A 15,525-nucleotide genomic window follows, 5' to 3' on the forward strand; every position below is an offset into this window, starting at 1 on the left:
ATATTGTTAGCACATAAGAGAACATGGCACAAAGTGATGGTGAATGCTTGTTTTAAAAGATAATTTAAGGGAATATCTTGAGTCTGGAAATGAACTTAAAAGGTTTTCCATTCTAACACAAATATTGCCAAAAAGTTTTTCTTGTTAATATGAGAAATGCATGTTTATTCATCTACTACTTTACTAGTAATCTAGATTGGCCCTGTTAAGACTCACAGAGCTGGTTGGAAACTCAGATCTATGCCCTTTTACTATTCTCCGAGTCCCTTCCATTTCTTCTCTTAGCCATAATCTGACTGAATAAACATGAATTTTCCTTATTTTATCCTGAAGCTCATCCCCAATTTTATTTTCTGCTAGAGGAAATCTGTCCTTCATAGTGTGGCAAACTAGCCACAGTGAGCTGCTCTTGTTTTCTAAGAGGGTGAAAATGGGAGCTCATCCCTTGCTCCCTACCTTTCCTCCCCTATGAAAGGAGAGTGGATGAAACTCTTACCTTTTGTTTTTAAGTAGAAGGCAGAGACATAAACTGTATGTCAGAACTGCAAATACACGTAGTAACTAACAGCAGTCTTGAAAGCATCTGGCCTTGTTTCAGCATACGCTGAAACCAGTAGCATCTAGCCATCCCAACTGCATGACTGGTCAGCAATTTCCAGCACTTGCAGACACTGCCAAGTGATTTCACATCCCTTATCTCACGTGATTGCCACAACCACCTAGAAAGGCAGAGCAGGGAAACAGAACGAGACACAGACAAGGCCCGCTACAGAGCCACTAACACTCTGAGGTTGGATTTGAACCGAGATCGTCAAAGCTTCAATTCTTTCCCTACCGTCAATCCCCCGGAGCTGGGCCCTGGTCCTGAAGCTGAGCACTCGAAGCGCGAACACCTGCGCCGGAGCAGGACGAGCCAGCCAATGAGGAAACCGCATCCAGGAGGCGGGACGGAGAAGCTGCCAATGACAGAGCCTGCCCCCAGAGAGATGCGGCTAATGAGGGCCTCCTGCCGGAAAGGGAAGGCTGCTTGTCCAATGAGAGGCTGCGACCAGCGAGGCTGGAAGGCGGAACAGCCAGTGAGGCGCCGGGCCGGGGGCGGGGAGCCCAGCGCAAACCCGCGGCTGCCGGAGCCCCGGCGTGCTGCTCCAGTCGCTGCCCGCCATGGCCCGCGCTGCCCGGCTCTTCGCCGCGCTGGCCGCCCTCCTCGCTGCCGCCGCTACAGGCGATGCTCGGCCCAGCAAAATCGGTGCGGGAAGGACCGGGTGGGGTGCTGATCTGGGGAGGGCTGCGAGGGAAAAGGGTTGTGAGCCGGGAGCCTCTGGATGGGGGAAGGGGAAGGCAGCTGGGCGAGGGAGGGGTCCTCGGAAGAGGAGCTGGGTGGAGAAGAGCCGAGGCACTGCGACTGGGCGAGGAAGGGGACCGCAGTAGGCAAGGTGCTGATGGCGTGGGCTTGTGTCCAGGGCTACCTGGGGCGGAAAAGAGGCTTGGGGCAGGACTGGTCACCGATCTTACCGGAAGGTCCTGGGGCACTGAGCATCTGCCGTGGATCTGGCTCTTTGCCAGGTGCCCCCAGGACAGAGATTCTCGCCTCTCTGGTTGACGTCATTCACACAGGTTTATTGAGGGTCGTCTGTGTAGCGGGCACAGTGCCTCACAGTTCCTGTGTGGAGGAGAAGAGACTGCACAATACAAGGAAGTTAGTGCTAGGGCTGAGAAAGCACTGTGAATACAGAGGAGGGGCACTTCACCCCAGTCTTTGTGGGCTCTGGGAGGGCTTCCTAGAAGTAACACCTAAGCCAAAACCTCATGGAGGGTAGGAGGCAGTTCTAGGGGAGACAGAACCCATGGTAAGTCCTCTGGGGATAGATTTGCTGAATGACGAAGTGGGGAATTTTTAACAGCAGTCTTCTTACTTATTTGCTTTCTTTTGAAATTTTCAAACATAGACCAAAGTTGAAAGAATTGTACAGTGATCACCTGTATACCCAGCACCTAGATTCTGCCGTTAAGAAACTGCTACTATATTTGCTTTATCACATACCTATCACATGTGCATTAATCCATCTTACATTTTAATGCATTTCAAAATAAATTGCAGACATCATGACATTTTGCTAAATACTTCATCATGTATATAATTGACTAGAATTCCATATTTGTTTACACTTTTTTCCTCTTAACATTTGTCATTTTAACTCTACATGAATCAAAGGTTTTCAAGTCCCTCGTATATAAAATTCCCACAGGCAGAGATGCTGGGCTTCTGGTGTGAAGGAGGAGTCCCTAATCCACTAGGCTGCCCTCTTTGCGCTCTAGGTGGCAGGGAGGGATGCCCCATGGGAGCACCACGGACCTAATAGGGCCAGTGCAGTGCTAAGGTTTGGATTACCAAACCACAGCTCAGGCCATAAAGGGTTAAGACAGGCTGAAGCGTGACAGAAATCAGTTTGGGACTGAACATTTAGGGTTTTCAGAGGAAAGAGGATCCTGAGGGCTGGAGTGGCCAGAGAAGGCCTAATGGAGGAGGTGGATTTGGAGCCAGGGTTTGAAGGATGGGGAAGAATTAGGCAGGCAATGTCTTGAGATGCAGGGCCTCCCCCATCTCTTGGGAAAGGGCAGCAGAGCAGGGCATTTCCCACTGACCAGTGAAGAAGGGGCAGGGCCTCCTCACAGCTCTACCATTTCTGGCAACGCAGAACTTGCTGCCTTCCTCATTCCAGCCAGCCCTACCCACCTCACCCCAGGCATCATCAAGGCAGGATACCTGGCAGTGCCATGCTGCCCTGTAGCTTTCCTGATTTTCCTCAGCCCTCTGACAAGAGCCTCTGTCTGTCCTTTGTGGTTTGGACTTTACCCACAATGGGAACGAGGAGCTTCCTGTTAAGATGAGCTTCCTGTTAAAGATGGCTTAACCCTCAGGCTGCTGCATGATCAAATCTGAACACCTCGGTGTGGCACTGGACCCTTTTTCTTTTAATTTATTTATTTAATTTATTTATTTTTGGCTGTGTTGGGTCTTCCTTGCTGTGCGCGGGCTTTCTCTAGTTGCGGCGAGCGGGGGCTACTCTTCGTTGTGGTGCGCGGGCTTCTCATTGCGGTGGCTTCTCTTGTTGCGGAGCACAGGCTCTAGGCGCGTGGGCTTCAGTAGTTGTGGCTCGTGGGCTTCAGTAGTTGTGGCACACGGGCTCTAGAGCACAGGCTCAGTAGTTGTGGCGCACAGGCTTAGTTGCTCCGTGGCATGTGGGATCTTCCTGGACCAGGGCTCGAACCTGTGTCCCCTGCATTGGGCAGGAGGATTCTTAACCACGGCGCCACCAGGGGAGCCCACATTGGACCCTTTAAACTCCCCCATAGTTCCACATGTGACCTGCTCATGCTGTTCTCTCTGCAGAGAATGTGTTTCTGCTCACTGGCAAAGCCTATTGTCCTCCAGGGTCATTGCTTCCCTGTGAAGCCTGGGGCCCACACCCTCAGGCAGAATTCATTGCTTCCCCAGGATTCTCTGGAATCCTGCTGTTGCACTTGGTCACACGCTGTCATTGCTAATAGTGCATGAGTCTGTCCGCCCTCTCCCCGCCTATGCTCAGGGGGACAGGAGCTCTCCCTGTTAGATTCATCCTATGTCCAGCACATCTTACCATAGACCAGAGAGTGGGTGTCAGTTTGTGGGTGTTGAATAAGCTGACTCTCAATGAGGTGAGGTCTTCTGCTTCCCTGTAGTCCTTGGGCAGCTTCCAGGCCTTGTGATAGCAGTTTCTCTGGGGGGGAAAAAAGGGTAATTTGGGGCTTGGTCAAAAATGGAAGTGGTAGGGAGCACATTGGTTTAAAAGGTTAAGGGCATTCTTGGAAGTGGCTTTGTAAACACTGAGAAGAAGGAAATAGTTTGTCCTTTCAAGATGCAACAAATAGTGAGCTCTACTGCCTGCCAGGATCTGGGGACATAGGGACCTGCCCTCAGACCTTAACAGATCATTTGAGTATAGTGTGCCATGGACTAGGCCAGGGTAAGAAGAGTGCTGTGGGACTATGCAGGAGGGACACTTGTCTTAGGCGGGTCAGGCAAGCCAGCTAAAAAGTACATATAAGGGCCACAGAGGTCAGTGAGGCAAAGGGTGACAGCATTTCTGACAAAGGAAGCAGTGAGGGCAAAGGCACAGGCATGAGAGAGCAAAGTCCCATGCTCCACAGCAAAAGAAGTCAAGACAGACAAGAAGGTGGAGTGTTGCAAGGGTGAGGCAGGCAATGGAATAAGTAAATGGAGCCCAGATCATAAAGAACCTTGTATTTTTGCCTTCTAGACAGGAGCCTGTGGTCTTAGGGTCCAACACGGGTCTAGTAAGCACAAATCACACCAGCTTTATCTCATTCTCTTTTTGAGTAGGTTACAAGACTGTCAGATGAGAGGAAAGCTGTGTCTTGGATATGTGGTGGGCAAAAATTGTGGGCAGCATGGCCATCCATTTCAGTAGCTGTCCTCTCAGTGCTATGTAATGGTTACTGTCTGTTTGGTCAGTGGTTCCTAGCAGCACCTCAGAGCCCTGTCCAATGAAACGCTTTTCTCAGTGACTTGGATGAGACTATTGATGGTATATGAACCAAGTTTGCAACTAACAGGAAGGCAGGAGGCGTAGTAAAGACAGTGGGTAAGACCCAAAAAGACATCAATGAGCTGAAACTTCATAACAAGAGTCCAAACCAGAATAGATGTCCTATACGGTGATGAGTGACCCGTCACAGGCTGAATTCCAGGCTCGGCAAACACAGATGTGGAATGACTTAGGTGTCAGTTGGGAGGTTGCAATAGACCAAGGGTTGGCTTGACTTCTTCAGTAAAGGGCCAGAGAGTAAATATTTTAGGCTGTGCTTACAGTCTCTGTTCCAACTATACTCAACTCTGCCTGGCATGAAAGAGCCATAGCCAATAAGCTAAAGAAAGGGCAAGGCTGCATTCCAATAAAACTTTAGCTTGCAAAAACACGCATCTGCCTAGATTTGGCCCTCGGACTGTAGTTTGCCAACCCGTGGATTAAGGAGTGGATTCCAAGTACAAATCTAACCTAACGTGCCTGTCGGTGACCAGGTTTTCACCAATTCGCAGTGAAATAAAACTAGGGACAATGTAAAGAGTCTGTATAAAACTAAACTTACATTTTTAAAATAAGCATCCTGAATTTTGAGATTCTTTCCTGTTCCTTTGCTGCTAACTTGTCTTTATCTTTATAAAATAATTATAGTAGGTGGCAGTGTTCAGGTTGACCTTTGCTGTTTATTAATAGCTTTACTAAGAACGAGTCTGCAGATTTCCTTTTTGAGATGTTAAAAGCCTATGAGATGCAAGTACCTGGGAACCACTGGCCCAGGAGGCTGAGAAGGCGTGACCCGCAGTCTCACGCCCATGCTCTGTCTCTCCCCACGCCTGCCTCCCGGGCCTGCTGACAGCCGTGGTTGGAGCCGGAATTGGGGGCTCTGCCGTGGCCCATTTCCTCCAACAGCACTTCGGCCCCCGGGTGCAGATCGACGTGTTTGAGAAGGGGACCGTGGGCGGCCGCCTGGCCACCATCTCGGTCAACAAGCAGCACTACGAGAGCGGCGCCGCCTCCTTCCACTCCCTGAGCCTCCACATGCAGGGCTTCGTCAAGCAGTTGGGTGAGTGCGCCGTCCTGGGGCTGGCGGCAGCCATTGGGCCCTTCCCAGATTACCCTGATGGTCAAGGCCGGAAGGTCATATAGCTCAATCTCCTCGTTTTACAGATGGAGCAGCTGAGACCAGAGAGGGGAAGGAACTTGCCTGAGGTTACACAGTGAGTTAGTTGCAAAGCCGGAATTAGAACTCAGGTTTGACCTCCCCCCCAGGCCAGTTTCTTTCCCTTTCAATATGCTGCTTCTCAATAATCATAATCATAATTGCTTCCACATGGTGTGTGCTTGCCAAGTACCTGGCATCCTTCTAGGTGATACATAGGCATTACCTCCAATCCTCCCTACCAGCCTGCAAGATGGGTGGTGTATCTCCTCCCAAAGAAACTGAGGCTCAGAAAGCATATACACCTCGGCTAAGTCCCTGCAGCTAATAAGTGAGAGAACTGAGATTCAACCCCAGCAGCATCTATCAAAACCACAAATATGGGGCTTCCCTGGTGGCACAGTGGTTAAGAATCTACCTACCAATGCAGGGGACATGGGTTCGATCCCTGGTCCAGGAGGATCCCACATGCCGTGGAGCAACTAAGCCCGTGTGCCACAACTACTGAGCCTGCGCTCTAGAGCCCACGAGCCACAACTACTGAAGCCTGCGTGCCTAGAGCCCGTGCTCCGCCACAAGAGAAGCCACCGCAATGAGAAGCCTGCACACCGCAACGAAGAGTAGCCTCCACTTGCTGCAACTAGAGAAAAGCCCACGCGCCTCAACTAGAGAAGGCCCATGCACAGCAACAAAGACCCAACTCAGCCAAAAATAAATTAACTAAGTTTAAAAAAAAAAAATACAGTTGGATGCAGAAATTCCATTTCTCAGAAGTGATCCTGTAGGTATACCTGCAGATGTTCAGAGTGGCAGGCACACAAGGTTATTCGTTACAGCATTGTAATAGCAAAAAGTTGAAAATATCCCACCTGCCCACCCACTGGGATCTGAGATTAAACAAAGTATTGTTTAAGTACACAGCCGACTGTTCAGCAGCCAGAGTGAAGAAGTCCTGTAGGCCCACATATAGAACAGTCTCCAAGATACATATGTCAATAAGGTGCAGACCAGTGTATATAGTATGTGGGGGTGAGGGGAGGGATAACTCAGAGATATGTACACATTTATAGGTGTTTGCACAAAATATCTCTAGAAGGATGCTGAAGGAATATACTTACTGGTTGCCTCTGGGTAGGGGAACTTCGTGGCTTTGGGACAGGAATAGGAGGGAAAGAAAGAAAAACCCGTAACTTAGGGCAGGTCCTATAATCGCTCAGCCTCACTTTCCACATCTTTACCTGGGGGTGCTAACACCTGTTCTGCCTCTCCCGAGGCTGTGAGAAGGTGAAGTGAGATACGAAGACCCAGTGCTCTGTTAAGTTGTAGAGTGCAGGCAGTTGCCAGGAGCTGTGATTCCTTCCATGTGGCCTTGGTGCCCAGGGCTGCCATCTCAGAGCAGGCCCTGTTGGCTGTCAGCCCCGGACGGTCCAGGATGATACCTGAATTTCCCTCACTCGTGGCTAAGTGGATCCCTGTTGGAAAAAAATACAAAATGGTACATTAGTTTAATTTTCATTTCTTTGTTGACTAGCCAGGCCAGATATCTCCCCAGTGTATTGTATACTGTTCTTAAACAAGCAGCACAGATGCACAAACCATAGTGTTCATATTCCCTTTAATGGAGCCGATCCACCTGCATCCTTCAGGACGGCCCCTGAATTTAAGCTTCAGGAATTGCTAGGTTCCCCCGGGGCGGGGGGTCCTCCGAAGGGGACCTGAGGGCCTCCTCCTTGTCTCCTCAGGGCTGCGGCACCGGCGCGAAGTGGGAGGGAGGAGTGCCATCTTCAACGGGGAGGACTTTGTGCTGGAGGAGACTGACTGGTACCTGCTGAACCTGTTGCGCCTCTGGTGGCACTACGGCATCAGCTTCCTGAGACTGCAGATGTGGGTGGAGGAGGTCATGGAGAAGTTCATGAGGTAGGGCTGGGTGGGGCGTGGGGAGGGCATTCTAGGAGGAGAGAGGAATAGAGGTGCCGAAGGAACCAACGTGACTGTACGCTGTCCAAAAGGAAAAGGTACTTGCTGGGTGTGAGAATTCCGCCCAGGCTCCGAGCACGCCCGGCGTCGGCAAGGTGCTTGCTTAGTGCAGCGGTAGTTGGTCTCTCACGTTGTCACACTGGCATCCTCTTTCCCTCAGCTAAACTGGTAAATAAAAGCATGGGTTGCAAACTCGGCCACCTTCAAGGGCCCACCTGGGGTGTGAATAAGTGAAGCAGTTGGGTGGAAGGGAAGGCTAGGGAGTGAGGGGCCCTGAAGAGCCAGGCTCCCCTCTGAAGGGGCGGCCGCTCTCTGCTCGAGCCACTGGTGGCCATGGGGGAATGCCATCTTCCAGTGTTTCAGAAGAAGCTGGAAATCCAGTTACATGTGACATCTCCCAGTTTTTCAGTGTGCACAACCAATTCATCTTATAAGGCAAATGAAACATCTGTCAGCCACAAGCAGCCTGTGGGCCACCATTTACAAACTCTTCTGTCCCCCAGTCCCACCATGAACAAACAGCTTTCTTTACCACCTGTCTCCTCCCTGGGTCCTGGACCCCTCCCCATCGATTCCAAATAACGAGGACAAGTGGTCTGTTGTCACCCTGTCCACCTCTCGTAATCCACTCACTCACCAGGCTGGTACCCAGCTCTTCCCCACAGTCCTTCCTGAAGGTTCTCCCTGTTTCCTGGCCCAGATGCAGAGGCTGTAGCATCTGACTCTCAGTCGTCGTCTCTAGGCCTCCTTCCTGGTTGCTGGCACTTCTCTGCCCTTCCCACTCCTGTAACTATGCTTTTCACGGCACTTCTTCCTTATATTCTCCGGGTGTCCCCAAAGTCATGTCTTCACTCCTCTTTCCTCTTTCTTATATTTTTCTCCCTTGTCAATTTCATCTAAACCCCCAGGGCCAAGTTCTCCCTTTTGTGGGAGACAGCCTCTACCTGTCGGCCCCCAGTTTCCCCCTAAGTTGCTGACCCACTAACTAATCAGTTTCTAACTGCTTTGTGGACACCCCCACCTGGGTGTCATGTCCATAACCAAACTCAACACGTTTACAGAGCAGCCCAAGCAGAGGCAACTTTTCAAAGGCCAGCCGTCCAAAAGTCCATCAGCAGATTGTTCCAGGCAAATGCCAGCCCCTGAGATTGGGGAAGTTGTGGGAGAACAAGCCATTATCGAGGGGGTGAGTGGGAGGCCTGCTGGACCGAGCCAGACAGCTTTGACATAAGGCAGTTGCCATCGGGTCCGATGCAGTCCTAGAAGCCACTTCGGGCAGAGCCGACATTGCTGGAGAGGGGATGTGTCAGTGGGGGCGGGCATAGCCCACTGCTTGGCAGTCCCAGCTGAGTGAGGACTGTGACCTCAGGCAGGGAGTGGCTTGAGAGGTGACATGTTTGTCATTCAGCAGAGCCACGATGTGAAGCCAGGTCTGGTGGGATTCCAGAGTATTTTCCCTTCCCTCTGGGCTGTCCCTCTAAGTAAGACAGGCCGACCACAACCAGCGAATAGGCCAGAGGTCCCATAACCAGCCTCCTCTCCCACCCACTGCATGGAGAGGAGGGGCAGGTCCCTGCTGGGCACCCCCAGGTGCAGTGACCCAGCAGCAGGTGGTCAGCTGAAAGGCCTTTCTGCACAAGGGCTCTGGCTCCACTTGTCTCCCAGGATCTATAAGTACCAGGCTCACGGTTATGCCTTCTCGGGTGTGGAGGAACTGCTCTACTCGCTGGGGGAATCCGCCTTTGTCAACATGACCCAGCGCTCCGTGGCCGAGTCCCTGCTCCAGGTGGGCGTCACACAGCGCTTTATCGATGATGTCGTCTCCGCTGTCCTGCGGGCCAGCTACGGCCAGTCAGCAGCGATGCCTGCCTTTGCCGGTGAGCCTCCAGCCCTCGGCCTGCCCACCTGCCCTTCCCTGGCCCTCCCTGTAATAACCTCACATTTACCCGGCTCAGTACAGTTGCCTAACCAACACTGCCCCCTCTGATTCTGGCATCTATCCTCCAAGCTGTCGGGAGATGGTATTCATCCCACTTCACAGACGGTGAAAGGGAGGCTCAGCTCTCAGGTCCTGTGTATTTCTACCACTCCTGTTTGGATCAGTTTCAGGGGCTGTCCCGTTGAGGCCTCTGGGCCCCTGGGTATTTATCTGTTAGAGCACCGCATCTTCCCAGCTCATTACTGGGGCAGGTGGGCACATGTACCACCCACCATCCTCCAGCACAGGCCACAAATCTGCCCAAGAGTCATCAGGGCATGTCTTCCCCAAGGCATGATGACCATTCTGGGCCTTGAAAGATGCTGTAGGATTTTGCTGGGGTGGTGGAGGGGCAGAGAGGGGCATTCAAGGCTGAGGAGCTACACGGGCACTCACTGGCCTGCTTGGCTGTGTCCTTCTCCTCTCCCCCTCTTAACATGGAAGGCCCAGGCTCTGTCCTTTGTCCTCTTCTGCTCTCAACTACTTAGCCTCCCTTGGTGGGCTCAGCCAGTTTCAAGGCTTTAAATTCCACCCACCTGACTCCCAAATATGACCTCCAGCCCAGACCTCTCTCCAAAAGTGCAGGCTTATGTGTCAGCTGCCACCCTTGTGTCTGCACTGGAAGGGCTAATGGGCGTCTCAGACTCAGCACATCCAAACCTGAGCTTCTGATCTTTCCCCTCGAGCCTGCCCCTCCCAGCGTCTGCCCAGCTTGGCTGGTAATTACTCCTTTCCCTTGCTCCAGCCAAAACCTTGAATCATTTCTTTCTCTCATATCCTTTATGTCATATGTCAGGAAATCCCATCTGCTTTACCTTCCACGTATACCCAGAATCTGACTGCTTCCTACTACCGCCTTGTCCTTGGTCTAAGCCACCAACATCCCTCAGCAGGATTACTGCAACTCTCCTACCATGTCCCCCACCCCCTGGCCCCCCAAGCTCAATGCATCAGCCAGATGATCCTTTTAAGACAAAAGACAGATCCTGACAGGCCTGCATGTAAAACAGTAATGGCTCCTACTTTCCTTCAGGGAAAACCCAAAGTCCTTCTAGTGGCCTGCAGGGCCCTACATGGTCTAGGCCTCACCACCTCACCACTCCCTCACCCCAAACCAGCCACTCTGGCCTCCCTGCCATGTCTCCAACGTCCCAGGCGCACTCACACCTTGAGGTTCTTGTGTGGGCAGCCCTCTGCGTGGAGCATTCTTCCCTGAGACACAATCATGGTAAACTCTCACTCTCCCATGTCTTTGTGAAGATGTTGCCTTTTCATTGAAGCTGCCCCTGCCCCTCCTGCCCTGCAGGTATCATCTTCTAGCAGACTGCTTGATCCGACTTACTTGATCTCCTCCCACTAGAAGGCAGGCTTTCCAATGGGAACCTCTGTCTCCTTCGTTTACTGATGTATCTTTACAATAGTGCCGACCATCATAGGCACTCGGCCCATTTTTGCTGAATAAATGAATGAAAAGGTTTATAATTAACAAGCGCCTCCCATATGCCCAGGATACTGTTCCTCTGGCTCTTGGCACTGCTAGCTCCTTCCCACCCTTCAGGTCCTGCCTAGTTTCACCTCAGCGAGACTACCCTGCTCACTCTGCCGGTATCTTGTATGTATCCTTCAAGATATAATTCACATACCACACAGTTCACCCATTTAAAGTGTAGGATTCAGTGGCTTTCAGTATATTCACAGAGTTGTGCCTCCATCACCACAATCAATTTTAGAATATTTTCACTGCCCCAAAAGAAACCCCATACCTGTAGCCATCAGTTCCCCAACATCCCCCAGCCTTCCAGCCCTAGGCAACCATGAATCTACTCTGTGTTGCTATGGATTTGCCCATCTGGGCAGTCTGTGTAAGCAGAATCATACAATCTGTGGTCTTTTATCGTGGCTCTTGCACTGAGCCTAATGTTTTTACTTCACAACATTGTGAATTTTGTTGCAGTTATTTGTGTGTGTCGTCTCTCGGTGCCCAGGGTTGGGAGGAGTCTTGGCCTGGGAGAGAGGCCCCGGTGGGATGGTGCTGGACTCTCCAGCCCACCGCGCAGTGGTTCTGAGCGCCCACTGGCCGCCCTCCCTCCCCCTTTGCCCAGGAGCCATGTCACTAGCCGGGGCCCAAGGCAGCCTGTGGTCTGTGGAGGGAGGCAATAAGCTGGTTTGTTCCGGGCTGCTGAAGCTCACCAAGGCCAACGTGATCCACGCCACGGTCACCACTGTGACCCTGCAGCAAACGGGTGAGTAGACAGAGCAGGGGCCATGTCCACTCCATTCCTAAACAGTGAACACTTCCACCTCCTCTGTCCCTAAAGCCCTGGTTTATGACCTCTGGGGAGTGGTTCCCAGCACTGCCGAGTGACACCAGAGGGCACTGTTGCCCCGATTCAAAGGTCAGAGCCAGAAAGCAGAGATGTGCATTGATCTAGTCCCATTCCTTTGACCACTGAGGACTTTGAGCCACAGCCTTGCCCACGTTCCCCCAGCTAGTCAGAGGCAGAGCCAGAGAAAGCGCTCGGGGTTCCAGACTCCAGTCCAGGGCTCGCCCTGCAGCCACACCAGCACAGAAAGACTGGGACCCAGCAGCTGGAAAGCCCAGCTGCACCCATTGAGGGTCTCGTCCCCTCAGTGCAGGGCCCCAGATGGCAAGTAAGTGGGGAGAAGCTGAGAAAGAAGCGGGCTTTTGTGCTCTCTTCCCTCTCCTTCTAGAGGGGAAACCCTTGTACCATGTCAAGTATGAGAATGAGGTGGGCACAGGCTCTGACTACTACGACATAGTGGTCATCGCCACCCCCCTGCACCTGGACAACAGCAGTACCATCACCTTTGAAGGCTTCGACCCGCCCATCGATGTCGTCCAGGGCTCCTTCCAGCCCGCCGTCATCTCCTTGGTCCATGGCTACCTCAACTCTTCCTACTTCGGCTTCCCCGACCCTAAGCTTTTCCCCTTTGCCAGCATCCTCACCACAGACTTCCCCAGCTTCTTCTGCGCCCTGGACAACATGTGTCCCGTCAACGTCTCGGCCAGCTTCCGGCGGAAGCAGCCTCAGGAGGCCGCCGTCTGGCGAGTCCGGTCCCCCCAGCCCCTCCTTCGCTCCCAGCTGAAGACCCTCTTTCGCTCCTACTACTCAGTGCAGACAGCCGAGTGGCAGGCCCACCCCGTCCACGGCCCCCGCAGCCCCCTCCCACGGTTCACGCTGCACGACCAGCTCTTCCTCCTCAACGCCCTAGAGTGGGCGGCCAGCTCCGTGGAGGTGACGGCAGTGGCTGCCAAGAATGTGGCCCTCCTGGCTTTCAACCGCTGGTACCAGGACCTAGACAAGATCGACCAGAAGGATTTGGTGCACAAGATAAAGACTGAACTGTGAGGGCTCCGGGGAGAGCTGGAAACGTCCAGCCCCCGCTCAAGACGGTTCCCCCCACCCACGCAGCGGCCAAGGTTTTACAAGCCACACTCACCCACAGAGCCCTTCTCTGACCCCTCGTGTGTGGAGCGTCTTTTCTCTCCAGTGTGGGTCCTGGTGACCAACCCTCTGCCTCTCCATCTTAAGGATTTTCACAGTGTTGCTTCTTTTGAAGGGGGAGAGTTAAGAGAGGGGGAAGGACATTCAAGCCAATGTATTCATTTATTTATTTTTTTTAAGAAGAAATAAAAATCCATCTGAAGCTGCTTCTGACTTGGTTTTCTAACTAGGAGACAGTGATAACTATGGGAGGCAATATAAGGCAGAGAATTCTGAATCCAATTTCCTTATTGTTTTCCCCTGCCTATTCCCAACATGTACCTGAGGCCACACCTACAATGAAACATATGTAACCAGATGGTTACAAATAGAGGGAAGATGAGAAAACATGAGACAGGATTAAAGCTCCTACTTACTGTAGGCTTGCTAGATGCAAGGTACCCAGTTAAGAACTTAATAGACACCATCCAAGCCTCTAGACGACACTGCATATTGGAGGAGATGACTGTGGTAAGATACAAGGAAGAAACGGTTACCCCAGCAGAGCTGGCAGTATAGCTCCGAGCTTCCTGGTAACCAGTGGAAAAAAGGGAAACATACCAGGCCAAAGGAAGAGGAAAGCTTTTCCTTGGCACCTGGAAGAAGTGACCATTCTGTCCCATAAGCAAGAGTTGAGGAGTAATACCATGGATCTGTTTTATAAGAAAACAAGTTCCCAGCTGGTGGAGGGCAGTCCTGCCTCACCCCCAAGCACTCGCCCCACAAGAGGAAGGGGAGAAAAGAAGGTGCTGAGATGGAGTTCTTCGGAGGTTGGATGCCCAAGTCACATCCAGACCTGCTAAATCTGGCTCGGGGGAGGGCCCAGATCCCCAGGATGACACAACACTGCCAAATGACATTGACATTGTGAATTCCCAGCAGGAACAGCCCCAGCGGGCATCCAGCTAACTTCCCTCTTTTGGTAGAGATGGAGATAAAAAGTCCAAAGTGAGGAAAGAATTTGCCCAAAGTCTCTGGATGAGTTCATAGAACGGAGCTTAAATCGTGAATGTCTCCTTAAAAATTAATTGGATTCAGTATGGGGCAAAATACCCTTCCAGGAGGCAGAGGCCCAAACTGCCTCTGAAGTTGTTTTTACTATGCGGAAGTGATGGTAGTTAAAGAGATGGTGCCTTTGAAGTGCAAGTAGCGTGCACTCATTGGTCAGAGGAAATATGAAGCTGACACATCAGTAAGAATGCTTTTGGTTGCAGTAGTAGAAAACCAAATGCAAACTAGCTTAAGCGATAAAAGGGTCTTATTGGTTATCATAAAACTCCAGGCACAGGGCAGGCATCGAGCACCGTGGAATGCCAGCGTGGCCTTCACTTCTCTCATGGTCAGAGATGGCCATCAGAGGGTCTTCTCCCATGGCCCCTGAAGCAAAGTCTGGGCTCTGGGCCAAATTGGGCCCCTACTAAACCAATTCCTGTGGCCAAGTGAATGCCACATGCTGATTGGCTTAGGATTCAGCACCAGTACCTGGGACACAGGTGATAAGATTAAACTGATTGGCTTAGAACAGTCAAGTCCCACCCCTGGGGCAGAGGTGGTCTCCAAACTCTAAGATCAGAGGGGTGGAAAGGGTGTTGGAGAAAGGTACACTGACAACCAGATTCAGGAGGGGGCTGTGCCCTCCCCTTCCTCTCAGGTCCAATGAAATCAGTATGTAATGACCTCTTACAGTATGTCATGGCCTGTGTTTGAAATAAAGATGCTCTGGGCTGTCATGGTGTAACCAATGATCGCTGGTATTGGGCCAGAGGACCAAGGCCAGTACCAGACTTGTCCCTAATAACCACCCGTCCCTTGCATCCCTAAGAATGTGTGCACAGAAGAGGCAAACCAGGGCAGATACACTTGATCCTCAACCTGACTGCAGTGGAGCGGGCTGGTCCTTCAGAAACTTCCTTTATCTGGGTAGGCAGGCCTGAGCAGCTCAGACCAAAAGCAGGCCAAAATGCCTACGCTGCCTGCTTCCGCCAGCCCAAACCTGAGAGCTGGATCCCACCGCCTCTCTGCCAGAGATTCCTGAAGGCATCAGAAGGGAGCATGGGAACCAGCAGGAAGCCTTGGCCCCAGGGCCACCCTAGCCTTCTCAGGCCAGGAAAGAAGCCCCCAAGGGCCCACAGCTCTCTGGGAGAAGACAGAGCATTTGCAAAGACAGAGAGAGCCCTATGATCTGCCAAACAAAACAGGAAAGAGACCACACCACCTCAGGAGTCCCGGGTGCAACGCAGTAGACTTTTAACGCTTCACCCCTAGACTCCACCCCTAGAGCAGGTGAGCCAAGCAAAATTTCAGCACTTTGTGGGGAGGAGG

At 51.9% G+C, this 15,525-nt stretch overlaps 1 protein-coding gene across 1 annotated transcript; it reads left to right on the forward strand.

Annotated features, from left to right (window-relative positions):
• The first annotated feature begins 1,090 nt into the window (after nt 1-1,090).
• PCYOX1L (prenylcysteine oxidase 1 like) lies at nt 1,091-14,639 on the forward strand. The gene is made up of 6 exons (XM_060093611.1): nt 1,091-1,246; nt 5,440-5,646; nt 7,485-7,659; nt 9,385-9,596; nt 11,800-11,940; nt 12,410-14,639. The coding sequence occupies exons 1-6, from the start codon at nt 1,162-1,164 to the stop codon at nt 13,066-13,068; spliced, it is 1,479 nt and encodes a 492-aa protein (XP_059949594.1). The 5' UTR covers nt 1,091-1,161; the 3' UTR covers nt 13,069-14,639.
• Nucleotides 14,640-15,525: the final 886 nt, after the last annotated feature.

Source organism: Mesoplodon densirostris, chromosome 3, assembly GCF_025265405.1.
Source record: "Mesoplodon densirostris isolate mMesDen1 chromosome 3, mMesDen1 primary haplotype, whole genome shotgun sequence".
Classification (NCBI taxonomy): Eukaryota; Metazoa; Chordata; class Mammalia; order Artiodactyla; family Ziphiidae; genus Mesoplodon; species Mesoplodon densirostris.

What these genes read in the sequence shown, in the direction of transcription:
- PCYOX1L (XM_060093611.1), top strand. Translation starts at nt 1,162, where the DNA reads ATGGCCCGCGCTGCCCGGCTCTTCGCCGCGCTGGCCGCCCTCCTCGCT. An exon ending in AGCGATGCCTGCCTTTGCCG is followed by an intron (nt 9,597 to 11,799) that starts GTGAGCCTCCAG and finishes CCCTTTGCCCAG; the next exon opens with GAGCCATGTCACTAGCCGGG. An exon ending in TGTGACCCTGCAGCAAACGG is followed by an intron (nt 11,941 to 12,409) that starts GTGAGTAGACAG and finishes CTCTCCTTCTAG; the next exon opens with AGGGGAAACCCTTGTACCAT.